The sequence below is a fragment of the Microtus oregoni genome, unplaced genomic scaffold (genome assembly GCF_018167655.1).
Source record: "Microtus oregoni isolate MIOR12 unplaced genomic scaffold, Mior012 000043F_ref0000047, whole genome shotgun sequence".
NCBI lineage: Eukaryota > Metazoa > Chordata > Mammalia > Rodentia > Cricetidae > Microtus > Microtus oregoni.
In genome coordinates this window covers 12699472-12716783 of record NW_024543210.1, presented here as the reverse complement: position 1 = coordinate 12716783, position 17312 = coordinate 12699472, and the positions used below count along the sequence as shown (strand labels likewise).

The 17312-nt window shown below is 44.1% G+C and overlaps 1 protein-coding gene across 1 annotated transcript in view; it reads right to left on the bottom strand.

Moving 5' to 3' along the window:
* Positions 1-15050, bottom strand: part of Nrde2 (NRDE-2, necessary for RNA interference, domain containing) — a 34022-nt gene extending 18972 nt beyond the window's left edge. Inside the window, exons 1-4 of the mRNA XM_041633482.1 lie at positions 14950-15050; positions 9428-9536; positions 8259-8492; positions 3192-3344 (exon numbers count right to left, since the gene is read on the bottom strand). Coding sequence (XP_041489416.1) covers positions 3192-3344; positions 8259-8492; positions 9428-9536; positions 14950-15013 — 560 coding nt within the window. The 5' untranslated portion in view covers positions 15014-15050. The remainder of the gene's footprint in view (positions 1-3191; positions 3345-8258; positions 8493-9427; positions 9537-14949) is intronic.
* Positions 15051-17312: the final 2262 nt, after the last annotated feature.

Here is a 17312-nt window from a genome sequence, read left to right as displayed (position 1 = left end):
AAAGAACCCAGGTGCCATCAACAGAAGAACTCATAACAAGTAGCAGTAACATCATAAAATAGAATAATATATGAGACAAACTTCTGACAAATGCCACATGCTAGATTTCAGAAACACCATGCTGAGTGAAAAAAGCCAGGCACAGGAGCGTACATGCTGTGTAATCCCACTTACAACATTCTAGACAGACAAGACCAACAGAAGATGAGAATCATGACAGCAGCAAACACTGCTCACCCACCCATGGGGTGTGAGCTACCTGGAGGAGCACGAAGAGCTGTGTGGGAGTCACAGAGATCACGGTTACACAGGTGTAGGTACTCATCAATATGCAAGACTAAAGATTAATCGCACGTAAATTTAGACCAAAGAAAAGCCCTAAAAAGCTACTGAAGTCTAGTTACTAATATGCATACTTAGGAGACAGTGTACTGTCTGTGGCTCATTTTGAAATGTATCCAAACCTTAGATGGGTTGATGGACAGGCGGGTCAGGAGGCAAGCATGAGCGGGTATCAGAGGCAGAATGTTGAAGGTGTATACTAGTATAAAATCCTTCCTACTTTTGCCACGTATGTGAAATTCTGCAAAATAAAATGCCACGTAGAAAGAAAAGGATAGGGGAGAGATGCCACCACCTTGTCAACCTGGGCTTTCCCACCTCTTTGCTTTCTCCACTGCCAACAACTGCCTTTTCTGTGTGCCTTGTCCCTCCATCCCTGCTCCAGTGATGGGAATTCCAATTCAGGGAAATATTTTCTCAAACACAAGAGTTCTCCTAAATCTTGCCAAGGTCTGAACACCATGATAGCAAATCTTGAGTATTAAAGTAATTAGACTGAAAAACCCAGTGTTATCCAAAAGAAAAGGTTTGTAGGAAGGCAGAATTACCATGGAATTCCACGCAGAAAACAACTTGATCAGCAGAGCTAGAAGCTCATGGCCACAGGCAGCCATGACGAGATCCTGAGAGAACAGACTCTTCAGTTCCAAAGGACAAACTGGGGGGTAGGAGGACTGAACATAGCTCAGCGGTTTAGAGCACTGGCTACTCTTCCAGAGGACCTGAGTTTGATTCCCAGCACCCACATGGTATAGCTCACAATCATCTGTAGTTCAAGTCCCAGAGGATCTGACACCTTCTTCTAGCCTCCATGGGCACTGCACACACATGGTGCACAGATACACATGAACACAAAACACCCTTACACATAGAATAAAACTAAAAATAAATAACAAAGTAATGGAGATGTGAAGGAAAATAAAGTCCCACTGTTTAGAGATACCTACTTCTGGATATGGCTGTATGTACACATCCTTTTAAAAGCTATCATATAGCTCTGAACCTTCCCCACTGCTTTCATACACTTCAACACAATTACTCTTCAAGAATATTTTTTTTTTCCTTTTCTTTCATGGGTGCTGGAAATTGAATCTGGGACCTCTGGAAAAGCAGCCAGCACTCTTAACCACTCTCCAGTCCCTTCAAGACTACAACTTTTAATTATATTTATTTATGTAAGTGTTGTATATATGAGTGTTCTGTGTGCAAGCACATCTGTACACCAGAAGAGGGCATCAGATTCCATTACAAATGGTTGTGAGCCACCATGTGGTTGCGGGAATTGAACATAGGACCTAACCACTGAGTCATCTTTCCAGTCCCTAATTACATATGCAGGGAGGTGCATGCCACAGTGACCCATGGAGGTCAGTGGACAACTTGTGGGAAGTGGGTCTCTCCTTCCACCATGTGGGTCCTGAGCCTCTAACTCAGGTTGTCAGACTTGGTGGCAAAGACCTTTACCTGCTGAGTCATCTATCAGACTCGAGAATATAGTTTTTATTGCCTTCAAACTGTATAGGTGAAGCATAATTTAACACTTCCATACTGTTCAACATTAGAGTACATCTCATTCATCACTTGTCTGAGAATCTTGAGTTGAGTAGAACTTAGTATGTAATTAAGGCAACGTTACCCCAATGAAGGTATGTTTCCTATAAGATCCTTATCAAATCACCTACTGGCTCCCCTTGACCTCAGAAGCTGGAACCCACACAAACTTAAGAATTTCAATGAATGACATTAATTCAAATGAATCCAGCACAAATAAATAACCTAGATAGGTGGGGAGGGGGTAGGAAGAAGAGCAAACAAGCACAGCCTAAGTATTAGAGTGAAGGACACTGGCAGGGCGGCTCCTCAGTTGAGTGAGACTAAGTACACAGGAGACACAGTCACACCCTGGAGGCTGAGATCTACCCAGCCTGAGACACAGTCAGACCCTGGAGGCTGAGATCTACCCAGCCTGAGACACAGTCACACCCTGGAGGCTGAGATCTCCCCAGCCTGGGCTAGAAGGTATTCAAAACAGACAGCAAACAGATGCCAAGGTCTCAGAGTTCAAATCCCAGGGTCAATACCTTGGGTCTTTAAGACCTGGGAACTGGCACCTTCGTTCTTTATGTACCAAGACTTACAAAGTCCTAACTGTCTACAGGGAGTCAGTAAACATTCAAATTTTGTTTCACTGTTGCTGTTCTTTGGGGGCAGCAGTCCCCTCAGACTGACAATCATGCCTTAGCCTCACAAGTAGCTGGGATTAAAGGAATGCATATTTTTTTTTCAAATATGTTTGACAGATTACAAGAAAGAGTTCTAACCATTACTGAAGCAAAATGCCACCCCCTACTTTTATGACTCTCTGCTGGTGTCTGCTAGAAATAATGTGACAAAGGCATTACCATCAAATGTCATTTGTTAAATGGCATGTGTGTGGGCCTGAATAAATAAATAAAAATGATCTTGCCACTTTCTCATATGGCACATAGATCAGACCAAAGAGTTCCTGGATACCCTACCAAAGTTAATTATTATAAGGTATTTTTAGATTTATTTCTGAACAAACATTTATTGAACACCCACTCGGCCAGGCACTATGCTATGTGCCAGGGATAAAATTAACCCAAAATGACCTTCCAGCTAAAGCATTCATTTTAAAATACAGAAGGGACATGTGCCTTTACAACTCGACAATGGGTAAAACACAACAATCCGTGAGAGAAAGACAGACAGTACTGAAAGAGCCAAAGGAGGAAGATGTTACTTCTAATAGAAAAAAGAAGAGGAGGAAGAAGAAGAGAGAGACCGAGACCGAGACCCACCAAGCAGACCAGGGACACAATACTTACCTTGCTATATCCCCTCGGTAAAGAGATTTATACTCCCAGTTGGCAGGATCTGGTTTCCTATCTGTCATGAATACTTCTGCCAGAGTCTGAATGTCTTCCAGCCAAATGGACCGGTGTCCAGCAGCAGCAACACCAACAGCATCACTTCCCTGACTATCAGACAAAGAAGGGAGAGGAAATTTAAAACTATACGCAGGCTAAAGCTGCCAAACCCTCATGACATCAAACGCACCCAGGTACACACATAACCACACCGGCAATGAGCAGAAGAGGCTTTCTCTATGGGAAGGGCTCAAAAATGAGGCCACACCTACAACCACAAAGATACAGGCATTCCTTTGAAAGATTTCATTTCAGCCAGATCTGGCAGCACAGGCCTCTACAGTCCAAGCTACTCATAAGGCTGAGGAAAAAGGATCATAAGCTCTAGGCCTGCTGGGCAACTTGGTAAAATGCTGTGTTAAAACAAAAATAAACAAACAAAAAATACAAAAAGAGAAAGAAGTCCAGCTTACTGGTCCTAGGCAGAAAGTCCTGGGAAATAAACAAGTAAACGTATACAAATATTTGAATGCCTATAACTATTGTCTTAGATACTTTCCTATTGTTGTAAAGACACCATGACCAGGGCAACTTATGAAAGAAAGAGTCTGTTGGGGGCTTAGAGTTTCTGAAGGCTAGAGTCCATGACTCATGGCAGGGAGCATGGCATTGGGGCAGTAGCTGAGACTTCACATCTTGAGAAAACAACCATGAGGCAGAGAAAGAGAACTGGTCGTGGTGGGGTTTCTGAAACTCAAAGCCCTCCCCCAGTGACACAAGTCAAACCTTCTAATCCTTCCCAAACAATTTCACTACCTGGAAACAAAGGAAATACAAGCCTGTGGAGACCATTCTCATTCAAACCATGACAACTGCAAATGCATTTCCTAAACAAGGCTTAGGGAAAAATTATTCCTGCTCTAAGACACTTTAGAGCACTCAGGCAAAAGACACAACCACTTAGCCAAAGGTGACAAGACTTTACAACAAAGTGCACTTCCCTTACCTGACCTAACTTATTTTAAAAGTCTTCGCGGGCGGTGGTGGCGCACGCCTTTAATCCCAGCACTTGGGAGGCAGAGGCAGGCGGATCTCTGTGAGTTCGAGACCAGCCTGGTCTACAAGAGCTAGTTCCAGGACAGGCTCCAAAACCACAGAGAAACCCTGTCTCAAAAAACCAAAAAAAAAAAAAAAAAGAGTCATTTATGGGGGCTGGAAAGATGGCTCAGCGGTTAAGAGCATTGCGTGCTCTTCCAAAGGACCCGAGTTCGATTCCCAGCAACCACATGGTGGCTCACAACCATCTGTAATGAGGTCTGGTGTCCTCTTCTAGCAGGCATATATGCAAACAGAATATTATATCCATAATAAATAAATAAATATTTAAGAAAAAAAAAGTCTTCGAACATTTTATTACAAGTGAATACTTTTTAAAAATGCCAAGTGGTGGTTTTAATAGGAATGGCCCCCACTGACTTGTGTGTTTGAAGGCTTGGCCATAGGGAGTGACACTATTAGGAGGTATGGCCTTGTGGAAGAAAGTGTGTCGCTGTGGGGGTGGACTTTGAGGTCCCATATATGCTCCAGCCACAACACCCAGTTCACCTCCTGTTGCCCGCAGATCAAGATGTAAACCCTTAGCCCCTTCTCCAGCACCATGTCTGCCTGCATGCCACCATGTCCCTCCATGACGATAATGAATTACACCTCTCAAACTATAAGCTCTTCTTTATAAGAGCTGCTGTGGGCATGATGTCTCTTCACAGCAATAGAAACCCTAACTAAGACATGCCATGACTTGCTGCATCTCCAGTATCGCTCTGGCATGGTCTCAGATTCTTCATCTAAGCGTTGTGTACATCCGGGCCTCCTACAGAAAGAGCAGAACGGTGAGAGCTCCCAGTAAGATAAGACCCTGATTGTCTCTTGAACTGACACAAATGAATGCAGTACCTCTGAGGAGTGAAGAGCAGAAAGGAAGGTTTTCTGGCCTCTAACATCCTTTTTCCTCTGCAGAAATAAATTCATAAGGCTACAAGGGTTTTTTTTAATTTTTTTGGTTTTTCGAGACAGGGTTTCACTGTAGCTTTTGGAGCCTATCCTGGAACTAGCTCTTGTAGCCCAGTCTGGCCTCGAACTCAGAGATCCACCTGCCTCTCCTCTGCCTCCCGAGTGCTGCAATTAAAGGCGTGCAACACCACCTTTTGTAGCTCTGCCCAGGCACAGTTAAAGATTCTGGAGACTCCTAGGTCCTTCGAGGCAGGCAATATAAGGGAACGGTAATTTAGGGACGTAAAATAACTACTCACTAAATAACTGTTGAATGCCAAGCCTTGGGTTAAAACACATAGTGAAGGAAATTACAACTGCCTGCTGTGGGGTTTCTCTACCAAACCCTAAGGGGCAACAGAAGGAGGGCAAGCCTGTTGGAAACAAGCAAATACATATACAAAAGAAGGAACGTTAACCACAGAGGACACACAAAGGGCGGGAACAGCCGCCCCAGAGGAGGAAGTAAGCTCTTGTCTCTCCCTAGGGAAGACTGGAGCTGGAAGAGGGATGAGGGGTGTGGTTTCCGCTGTGCACAAGACACTGGCTCCACGTCAGGAAACAAAGGTCAATTAGTGGTTGTCACCTCTGGGGAATTTGTCCCTTGATCCCCTGAAGTAGAGTCCCACATGGTGTGCCACCCTCCATGAACCCACTTTCCTGACATCATGGAAAGTCATTCACAACTCACTAATATCTTAGTCCTTACTGTATGGAAACAAACACTTCTTCCAACTCAGCTTTCCCAGAACCAAAATAAAGAAGTTGGTAAGAATACAAAAGCCTAGATTAGAACATTCTTTTATCTTAATAAAATTATTCAATAAAATGACCTAAAAGAAATGTACCAGGGAAATGGGTAGATAGCCCAGTGAGTAAAATGCTTGCTGCAAACAGATGAAACCCAATTGCAGGTCCCCAGCACCCACAAAAAACACTGGTCACAGCTGCACACTCCTCTAACCCCAGTGCTGGGACACAGACAGGAGAGCCCCTGAAGCTCACTGGTTAGACAGCCCAGCTGGTCGGTGCGAGACCTCTCTCTAAGGATAACGAGGACAGCGATCAAACAGGAAACCCAGTATGCACCTCTGGCCTTCTCACACGAGAACAACAGCAATGTTATCAGGATCTGAAGCTGGCTGTGGTGTGCACGCCTGTGAGATTCGGCTTAGCAGATGGGAGCAAGAGTTCAAGCCAGCCTGGGCTACATGAAACCAAGTCTCAAAAATTACCAACTACAACAACAAACGTGCTGTAAAGACTTTCTTGGACATGGTCCATCAAAGGCTGAAATTAACCATCTTCAAGTTCTCATGGTAGCTGCATGGTCTTAGGAAATCTGTTAAAACTGCTTTTCCTCAGCTCTAGAAAAGAGAGAGAAATGAAAGTTTCTGGAAGCTACAGCACAGTAGCTCAATCTAAAGACATTAAATTGTAAAGACTATTAGAAAGTAATCGGGCTGGACAGTGCTCAAGGGTAAGAGCACTGGCTGCTCTTGCACAGGACCTGGGTTTGGTTCCCAGCACCCACAGGGCAGCTCACAACCATCTGATCTAACACCCTCTTCTGACCTCCACAGGTATCAGGCACACAGGTGGCGCAAAACACTCCTACACATAAAATAAAAAGAAGCCTGGCTCTCTAACATCAGCAGGGCTCCCAAGTACACAACAAAAGTAAACAATCCCCAAAGAGATGCAAAAATCTCAATGGCATTGCATTCTTAATGTGTGCCATTGAGGAAAAAAACTGTCATTTCTCTCTTATAAAACACACAGGAAGGGGCTGGAGAGATGGCCCAGTGGTTGAGAGCATTGGCTGCTCTTCCAGAGGACCCGGGTTCAATTCCCAGCACCCACATGGCAGTTCACACCTGTCTGTAACTCCAGTTCCAGGAGATCTGATGCCAAGATGCCAATGCACATAAAATAAAATTAAAATAATGTTAAATAAATGTTTAAAACACACACACAGGAAGAAAAGATTAAATAAGTAATAAATCAGGGAGTGTGATAGTTCACACTGACTGTCAAGTCAGACAACTATACAGAATCATCTAGATGATCTGGGTAGCCTCTAGGAATACCTGGCAGCCATTTTCTTGACCAGATTCACTGAGGTGGGAAGATTCGCCTGAAAACTGAACTGCACTGTTTCCTGGACCGAAGGAAAGGGAGCAAGAGAGCCGAGCAGCAGCAGGCATCTTCCTCTTCCTTCTGATGCAACCTGACCTCAGCTCTTGTTGCCGTGACCTCCCTGCCACCATGGGCTACACTCTAGACTATGAGCAGGAATAAACTGTTCCTCCTTTAGTTGCTTGGCTAGGGTATTTTATCTAAACAGGCCAGCACCTGGTCCAAGTGCCTTCACATACCACCTAATATCCATCTCGATGGAGCAGGATGTTCACCTAAGCAGAGGGAAAGCGATGTTGAGCACCCACACTGTTCCAGGTAGGACTTGAACACCTTGCTCAAGGTAGAAAGCAGAGAAGAGAATGGAGAGAAATAAAGGCCGGACAGAAGGGAATACTGTAGTCATCAACAGAGCTTCCAGAGACACATGAAGTACAAAAAGGAAAGGACAAAAGTCGTAATTTAAAAACTGGGTTAACTTTAACCAAAAAGGAAGTAGTACATGTGTGTACACAGGAATGACTGAACACACCCAGGCGAGGGACGCAGAACTTCTCTGCCCCTCTCTAAGGGTGGAACCTACCACTCCACGGGCAGTACACAAATGCATGGCACATATGCCACGTCCCAGAATCAAGCCAGGTCTGGTGGCACCTGCCAATAATCCCACCACTTGAGAGAAACAGTCAGATGAGGAGTTCAAGGCTGGTCTCTGCTCCACAGTAGGCCTCTCTTTTGATCAACTGATTAAAGAATCATTCAAATGTCTAACTGTGGCAATAATCAATAAAGAACTATCGCAATTAAAACACCACTGTATCTGAAAGCAGCGCCCACCTGGGTTTCTCAGATTCCTTCTGACTGTCCTTGATGCTTCTTGAAGACCTGTCCTTCCCAGAATCTGTGTCTGACTCAGACCCACCGCTGCTCGACTGCTCGTGTATCCTCTTAGTTTTCTTGCGGTGCTGATGTTTCCTCTTTTTCTTTTTCTCTTTCTTCTTTTTTCTGCTAACCTGGGGGGCTGTTCTGCTAGTGTCACTCTCACCGGAGAGTTCTGACCTCAGAGGACTCCTGTTGGAAAAATCAACTTTGGGATGACTTTCAAAAGAGAAGTAGGTGGAAATCACACATAAGTAAAGAATGTAAAATAAAAGCACAAATGCTGACACACGCTCACCCCTAGCTCATACACTACACAACACCTTCCTGGGTTAAACTCACCTTAGAGACTTCAGGACGGAACCCAAAGTCAAAACAGGTGAGGACACCATCCGAACACTCTACACCTGTGCTTTCACGGAAAAAGTGACCCACCAGTCCCTCTAGCAAACTGTCTGGTAGCATTACTAGGGATTGTTACTATCCCAGTGGACATCCTAGAGGAAAAAAGGTTTAACTGTGGTCCTTCTTTGTAAAGGTGACAACAGCTCTTCTTCCTCAGAGCTGTACCAATTACAAACTCCATCCTGGTCATCACCCACCATTCCAGGGGCTTTCTGTGTATGTGGAGTATGAATGATGTCTTCACCATGCTAATGAGGCTATCTAGTCTGTAACTGTGAACATCCACTTCTCAGTTCAATGATACACAAAGCCTTCCTTCACAGCCAGGGAAGATGTGTGTCATCTAGATCCCAAATGAGCTTAGGAGACTTTAGCCTCTATTACCTTATATCAGCTATTTTTATCTAAATGTTGAAAATGAAACTAAAGAAATACCCAAATTAACAATATTCTTAAGGTCACTAATGAGGTCAATGAAGTTACTGGAGAGTCACAATGATGCCATTTCCCTCACGGCCTAATTATAGGCACTAACTGTGTCATGTACTTTTGTCACTGCTATACAAAGGCAGGGGTGGGGCACAGAACTTACAGGAGTTAAGTGAGGGAAGATGGTCACGGGTCCCCTGGACATTGAGCAAAAGGATGAACTCTTATCAGCTCTTTCATCTCAGGGTTTTCTCGGGAGTTCACAAGGCTAAATCCACCTGTTAAACAAGTACCTTGTCAGAGGTGACCCTTCAGCAGCAAGGGCTGTGACCTCTTCAGTTCGTTGGCTCAGAGACGTTAGATTCCCAACACAAAAGCTTGGGTTGCTCAGCCAGTCTAATTCTGCACATGCAAGAGAGAGAAAAGATAAATGGCATTAGTGCCAGAGGCCTTCTAGACCAGGAAACCACCCATCCTATCACTGCATCCATAGTTACAGCCATTATCAGCCAGAATCTTGGGCAGTCCACAGAACAGAGTGGAATCCATAAAACTTTTATTTCACAGGGCACGCTTTAACACATTCTAAAATATTTAAGATTGAAACGCTCTTGCAATATTGGGCTGTGGCTTAAACAAAAACCACACACCCAACGTGGCCTAAAAGATAGCAAGAGCTCATGCACTCTACCCACCGTCTAATGGGTCTGAACGTGTCAACGCAGCTGGTCTCGGAAAGCCAGTGCTCGCTTTCCACCATGAGTCCCAGGAATCGAACCTGCTGCACCATCTCTCCAGCCCTCAAATTCCATTTGGAAACTCCTAAAAGTTAGAAAGCCAGCCATCCATGGCAGCACATGCCTGGAACCTATCACGTGGGAGGCAGAAACAAGGGCCATGAGCTCAAGTCCATCCTGAGCTACAGCATGCAGCCCCGCTCTGCAACATGGCAAGATCCTGTTTCCAAAACAGGAAAAGTCCACACGCTTACCAGCAGGAGAGAGAAGGTACCACTCAAGAAAGACTCCATGTTCTACACTAGTGTAGTCAAGAGCAAACCTTTTCTTACAACAATATTCTTTGGAAATAAAAATAAAAGGGCCAGGCGTGATGGCACACACCTTTAATAGTGGGATCTCTGAGTCCGAGGCCAGCCTGGTCTATAGAGTGAGTTCCACAACAGCAACAGCCAGAGCTACAAAGAAACCCTGTCTCAAAAAAAAAGAAAAAGAAAAAAAAACCAAACAAACAAAAGCCCATAAAATGTCAAACTTTAGTACCAAAATGTATAAATATTAATAATGATTACATCTGAGTAGTATGATTAAACGTTTAAAAACTCTGGCTTATCTACAATTTCTAACTTCTTTTTTAATGATTTATTTATTTTATGTGCATTGGCGTCTTGCCTGCATGTATGTCTGTGTGAGGATGTCAAATCCTCTGGAGCTAGAGTTATAGACAACTGTGAGCTGCCATGTGGGTGCTGGGAATTGAACCTGGATCTTCTGAGAAAGCAATCAGTGCTCCTAACCACTGAGCCATCTCTCCAGATCCCCACTTCCTTTAAAATAATCTTTATTGTATTATTTATTTAGTAGAAGGATCAGCTTGTTTATGAGCCAGTTCTTTCCAACATGTAGGGCCAGGAGATTGGACTCTGGACGCCTTCACCAGTATAGCCATCTCTGTGTCCCTCTAACTTCTTATGAACTGTTCCTACATTCCCTAATTTATACCTCTACAGAGTCCCTTCTAGCTTTCTAAATCCTAACTGTGAAGGAAGGAAAAAAGCACGGATGGCATATAGAAGAACCCTCAGAAAAGTCTGTGTCATCTCCTGTTCCTTCACTGCCCCCCGCCCATGCCCCTTGCTCCCTCCTTATATCATCACGTATCTACCTTCTGTCTCAACTGATCTGCCTATGTGGTACATGTTTCATATGAATAAGTTCACGCGCGACGTGGCATTTTGTAACTGGTTTTTTCCACTTTCTGGTTTGCAAGGTTCATTCAAACTACAGCCGTGTATCATTACGTCGTTCTTTTTACTGCCAAATACATGGCATCTGGTGATGTAGCTCACTCGTGTCTATTCATCAGCCGGCAGACACTTGAGTTATTTCTTTTCTGTGGCTATTACAATCATGCTTCTAAGAGCATATGTGTACAAGTTCTCCATGAGTGCTTTCATTTTTCCTGAGTGGATATTTATACAATTGCTGGACCACATCATAAAACCATGTTAGCATTCCGAGGAACTGCCAGACTATGTATTTTACCAAATAACTGCATCATCCGGTCCCCATTAGCAGCGCGCAAGGAGCCCATTTCCAGGCATCTAACCAACACTTCTGCTGGTTTCCCATTACCATTAGCCTAGCGGGTGGATTGTTTCACTGTGGCTTTGTCTTCACTTTCCTTATGACAATAACATCCATACCTCTTCACTCACATATGGGTCATTCATGGATCGTCTCTGAAGAAACAGCTATTCAAACCTTTACCCGTTTTTAAATAGGGTCCTCTTAGTATTGAGTTCCACAGGTTCTTTATATACTCTGGAATCATGGAACTGCACGTAATGAAAAGAGACAGCATGCAAGCTTGGGAAGATGGGCTTTGCCTAACTCACTGCCTTGTTTCCAGCAGCTAAGAAAATACTTGGCATACAGCAGGTGTTCAACAAATATCTGTAGGAAAGAGAGGAATGAGGACAGGAAGATTCCAAAGAAGAAAGGAAATATTAAAAAGCACAGGGGAAAAGGAAGGAGGAGAAACTAATGGAAGTGTCCACAGTACGTCAACACCAGGACAAGCGCGTACAGCCTTTCCATCTTTCAAATCTCAACAGGCTGGCTCTAGGGATGTATTTACGTGGAAATGGCGCTCGAAGGGAGTAAGTCCTCTCTAAGTCCTACCTAGTACTGCTAACCAACGGCTCACTCACTCTTTCTCCTCCTGTCTCCGTGTCCTTTCTGAGACTGGTTCCTTTCCCTTGGGCCCCATTCCTGGCATGAGCTAGGTAAAAATAGTCCTTGTTGCTCACTGAGATCAGAACATTTCCACAGCAATCAGATTTCATCATAAAGGGAAGTGGGAAAGACGGAACAAATGGTGTGCAGGAGAGATGTTCTCAGAGCATCCGGCAGACCTTCACACCACCAACACTCTAACAGGGATGGCAGGGGAAGAAATGTAAAGAAACACAAGCCTCGGCACAGAAATCTCGGGTTAGAACTTGCCTGGCACCGTACCTCACATATACACACAGGTAAGAAAGGAAGAGAGGGAACTATCCCACACAGAAGCCACTCCTGCCTCCTGCCTATCTGCTGCTGGGACCCTCAGGCCCTACCCCTTCAGGGCAACCTGACAGAAGCAAGGTGAGGGTCCATCACCAAGCACTCAACACTGACATGCCTCTGAGGAGAGTTTACCATGGCACCCTCCTTCTCCATCACTACTGGAAATGTCTTCGCTCAGTTCCACCATGGGTAGAGGAGCAAACCGACATGAATAAGCTTGAGCCTTAAGAACAGGTCTTCAATTGCAACTGGATAACATATCCAAGTTCAACATCCATTTCTGCAAAGTAGCACTGGCTTCTAGTCTGTCTGAGTGGCCTCCAGAGGTGAGTGGCCACCCCTCCAGGGTGACCTTTCAAACAGCATTTCTAGGGCGGATGATACAAATACATTAGCAAGGATATTAAGATGTTTGCTCTTTTAAGAATAAGCCAAGCCCTTCGTTTGCTCAGAACCCCCATTTTTCAGTGAAGAAGCTGGGAGCACAAACTCACTTATACAAAAAGCATCAGCAAACAGAGCTGAGAATGGCATTCAAGATGGCCACAGTAGACGCTTTCCTGGGAGTTGACCTACCCTGTGACGCAGCCCAGCAACTGCAAAGATAACGTTTAAATTACAATACCCCCAGCACTGCAATAAAAAAAATACAGTTCATAATGCAAGTTCTAGAATCAGGAAAACCTATGTTCCTTCTTTTGTTCATTTAAGAAGATTACAAGTTGGAGGCTAGTCTGGGTCCGGCAGAGAGTCCCTGTCACAGGAAAATAAAAACATCATTACCACAAAATCATCAGATAAAAGTGTGATGGAGAAGCTGGAGAGATAGCTCAGTGGTTAAGAGCACTGGCTGCTCTTCAGAGGACCCAGGTTTAATTTCCAGCACCCCCGTGGAGACATGGCCATCTGTAACTTCAGTCCAGGGGAGCTGATGCCCTCAGCTGGCCTCTGAGAGCACTGGGCATAAATATGGTACACAGATATACACGCAGACCAATAAAAAACTTTAAAAGTTTGATTGGTGGGCAACTTCCCAAGAGATAAGAGTTGGGAACATATGAATTCACTGGGCAATCTTAATAGCACTGAAATCAAAGACTGGATCCTCCTAAAATGACTTAATATCATCCGTGCAGCACTCCAAACATGCTATCTTCAACAAAAAATTATACCTAAATTTCTTCATTTCTTGAGATCTAATCATTGGTTTGTAGGAAATGGGATAAAGAAGCATGTTACATGAAGATTTGGTGGGAAACATCCTCAGGACAAGTAACCAGTTTCCTCAACAAATAAATCACCTGAGCAAATAGGAGAGCATGGTTTTTGAATGAAAGAGAACTAAGGGTTACACGAGAAAAATGCAGTGTGCCCGGCATGGTAGCACTGGCCCTTAATCCCAATGCTAAGGAGGCAGATCTCTGTGAGTTCCAGGCCAGCCAGGGCTACAAACTGACGCCCTGTCTAGAAAAATACAATGAGGATTCTGACTTCTTTTGGATCCTCACAAGCAAACCAGCTGTAAAAAGTTGAGACAAATCTGAAAAAGCTAAACAGTGACTTGTAGCTATATGATGTATCAATACAATTAATTTTCTTGTTGTTTTTGGTCTTTAAGACAGGGTCTCTATATATAATCCCAGCTGTCCTGGAACTCTCTATGTAGACTAAGCAGGCCTTGAACGCAAAGAAATTCACCTGCCCCTGCCTCCCAAACGCTGGGATCAAAGGCGTGTGCCACCTCGCGCAGCCCTTCAAACTAGATCTGACACTTTCAGTATTAAATATATTTTATGCACCTAAACACCAGTTAATTTCATTATGCTAGTTGGGTTTACATTTATCTAAATAAGCATTATGCTTCTCTTCCACAGGCCTTTGAAGGTCCCTGAATACTCTTATCTGTCCGAATCCTACCCATCCCAAAGTCAACGCTTACAAAACCTTGGAACGTTCCATTCTATGATGTTGTTAACTGTGGCTCATCTATGGCATTTGCAGCATTCAACCTTACACTGTGTGTGTAGTTTCTGCTCCATGCATGCAACGCGTTGCATTATCCGTCCACACATTGTGTACACTCTGAACATATCTACATTTTGGTCCTGTGCTGACAAGGAAGAGTGCTACAACCAACAGTCTCAGACTTTGTTGAGGGTTACAGTTTAGGAAACGAAACCAAAATTACACTAGCCACAATTACAAGTGTTTGAAGTGGGTTTCTCTGTGTAATGGGGTTGTACCATTGCAGCTTCTAGGAGAATGAGGTCCAAAAATATAATAAGCCCCATAGTCTTGGTTAACCCTCCCCTAACTTGACCACCTTAGTGCCTGAAAGAGCCTTTGGCTCCACACTTCGGACAAGACCCAGAAGGCTTTGCAGCGCCGCGGAGAACTCTGGGATACAAATGGATAAACAAATCCGAGACAACGGCCAAAGACCCCGGCCCGGAAAAACTGCCATTAATATCATCGGTTGTCTGGTTCGACTCTCTTTGGATGCTTACCTTTCCTGGATGCCCCACCACCGGAGGCCTCACTTACGTCCGCAAAGGCCGGGAACAGCGCCATGTTCCCAGGCCGCACCAACACTCCCTCCACAGAAATGGCGCCGGCTGGAGCGCTCTGGTTGGAGGACTCTGTCCCGCGATGCACTCTGGGAAATGTAGTCTTTCCTGAACTCCGGCCGGGGCTTCACCCCTGGGCTAGGCGGGGCAAGAGACCGGCCGGGTGGAGAGGGGAGGGGTGGGGAGGGGAGAGTGAGGACGGTGAAGGACAGTTTCCTGGTAGTTAGAGCCCAAGCCTCCAGTGAAAGCTGGAAAAGCAGGAAGCGGAAGAGGAAGTTCAGAGGGAAAAAAATGTGGAAACTGGAATTCCAGCTCAACCATAAACTCATACTGCCGCTTGTAAACTGGGTCAAAGTAATCAAGTTCTGTAAACTTTAGTTTCCTCATCTGCAAGATACTGAGATTATATGTTTGCCTCTCTCTCCCTCCCTCCCTCCCTCTCTCTCTCTCTCTCTCTCTCTCTCTCTCTCTCTGTCTCTGTTCATAAGCGAGTTCCAATATAGTCTGGGCTGTTACACAGAGTAACCCTGTCTCTAAAGAAACAAAACCAAATATTAATAATAATAATATAAATAAATGCTCTATGAATACAGAGTAGTTCAAGATTCCAACAAAGGTCTTTTTATAGTAAATACATGTACTTGCCTATTTATTTATTTTTATGTTATATGTATAATTATGTATTTATAATTTTTTTTTTACTTTTTTTGACATTTCCCTTTAAAAAAATAAGTCGGCCGGGCGGTGGTGGCGCACGCCTTTAATCCCAGCACTCGGGAGGCAGAGGCAGGCGGATCTCTGTGAGTTCGAGGCCAGCCTGGTCTACAAGAGCTAGTTCCAGGACAGGAACCAAAAGCTACGGAGAAACCCTGTCTCGAAAAATAAAAATAAAAAAATAAAAAAAATAAAAAAATAAGTCGGAGGGGAAGGGGTCAACAAGATGGCACATATGATAAAGTCACTTGCCAAGCAAGCATGGCTACCTGAGTTCAATCCAGACTCCACAAAGTTGTCCTCTGTCCTCCAAGTGTGCAGGGTTGCGTGCGCATGCCCCACAATAACAATCAGGTAAAACATTTTAAACCCAGAGATGTGTCTCTCATCATCTAACCAAAGGACAGGTGGATATCTTTCAAAATAACACCCTTCGTAATATTTAGATTGTGTGTGTCCAAGATGAACATTCTTTAAGTTTCCAGGTTTCTAAAAGCACTTGGGAAAGGAAGGCAGTAGAATCCCCTCATATAGTTCCATGTCTGCAACTGTGGCTCTCACGTCCAGCCAAATCTCAGGCAGTAAAAGAGCTCATTGGTTAGGACAGTGGCTGCCTTCACTTCCAGTGACTGGCGATGGTAACAGTCTTTTACCGTCACTTCATCTCTTTCCGCTCAGAAAAATAAGAACTAAATATAAAAGCCTTCAGAATGGGGTGGGGGGGGTGTTTTGTTTTGTTTGAGACAGGGTTTCTCTGTAGCTTTGGAGCCTGTCCTGGAACTAGCTCTTGTAGACCAGGCTGGCTTAAACTCACAGATATCCGCCTCTGCCTCCTGAATGCTGAGATTAAAGGTCTGTGCCACCACTACCTAGCCAGAATTGTTTTTAAAACCCATGATAATGTATTGGCAATAAGGAATCTTGGAATACTGGGTATTTGTGTATTTACAAACATGTAACCTTTTATCATTTTACTATCGTTTGCTTGAAAATGGTGTTTATAGCTGAATAAAAATGATTTTTCACATTTGAAAAAAAAGCATCTTTTTAAAAAATGAGCCAAGTCTGGTGGCTCATAAAGAGTCCCTGTCTCAAAAAAAATTCAAATGTTATGAAATATTATTATTTCTATTTTTTAACATTTGTAAGGGTGAAAGCTACATGAACCACACAAGTTAGTTAGCAGTGGCCTAATGTCTCATAGTTGTATCTGCTAGACCTTTGCAAAATTTACTCATCTGTTAAACTAAAAGTGAAGTTTTGAGCTGGGCATGTCATGCCTTTAAACCCAGCACTCAGAGGCAGAGGCGGGTAGATCTCTGAGTTCCAGGACAGTCTGCTCTACAGAGGAAGTTCCAGGATAGCCAGGGCTACACAGAGAAACCCTGTCCAAAAGAAAAAAATTAAGAAGGACATTTTTTCTTTTTTCTAAAGATTTACTTATTAATTATGTATATAGTGTTCTGCCTGCATGTATCTCTGCAGGCCCAGAGAGGGCACCATATCTTATTACAAATAGTTGTGAACCACCATGTGGTTGCTGGGAATTGAACTCAGGACCTCTGGAAGAGCAGCCAGCGCCATTAACC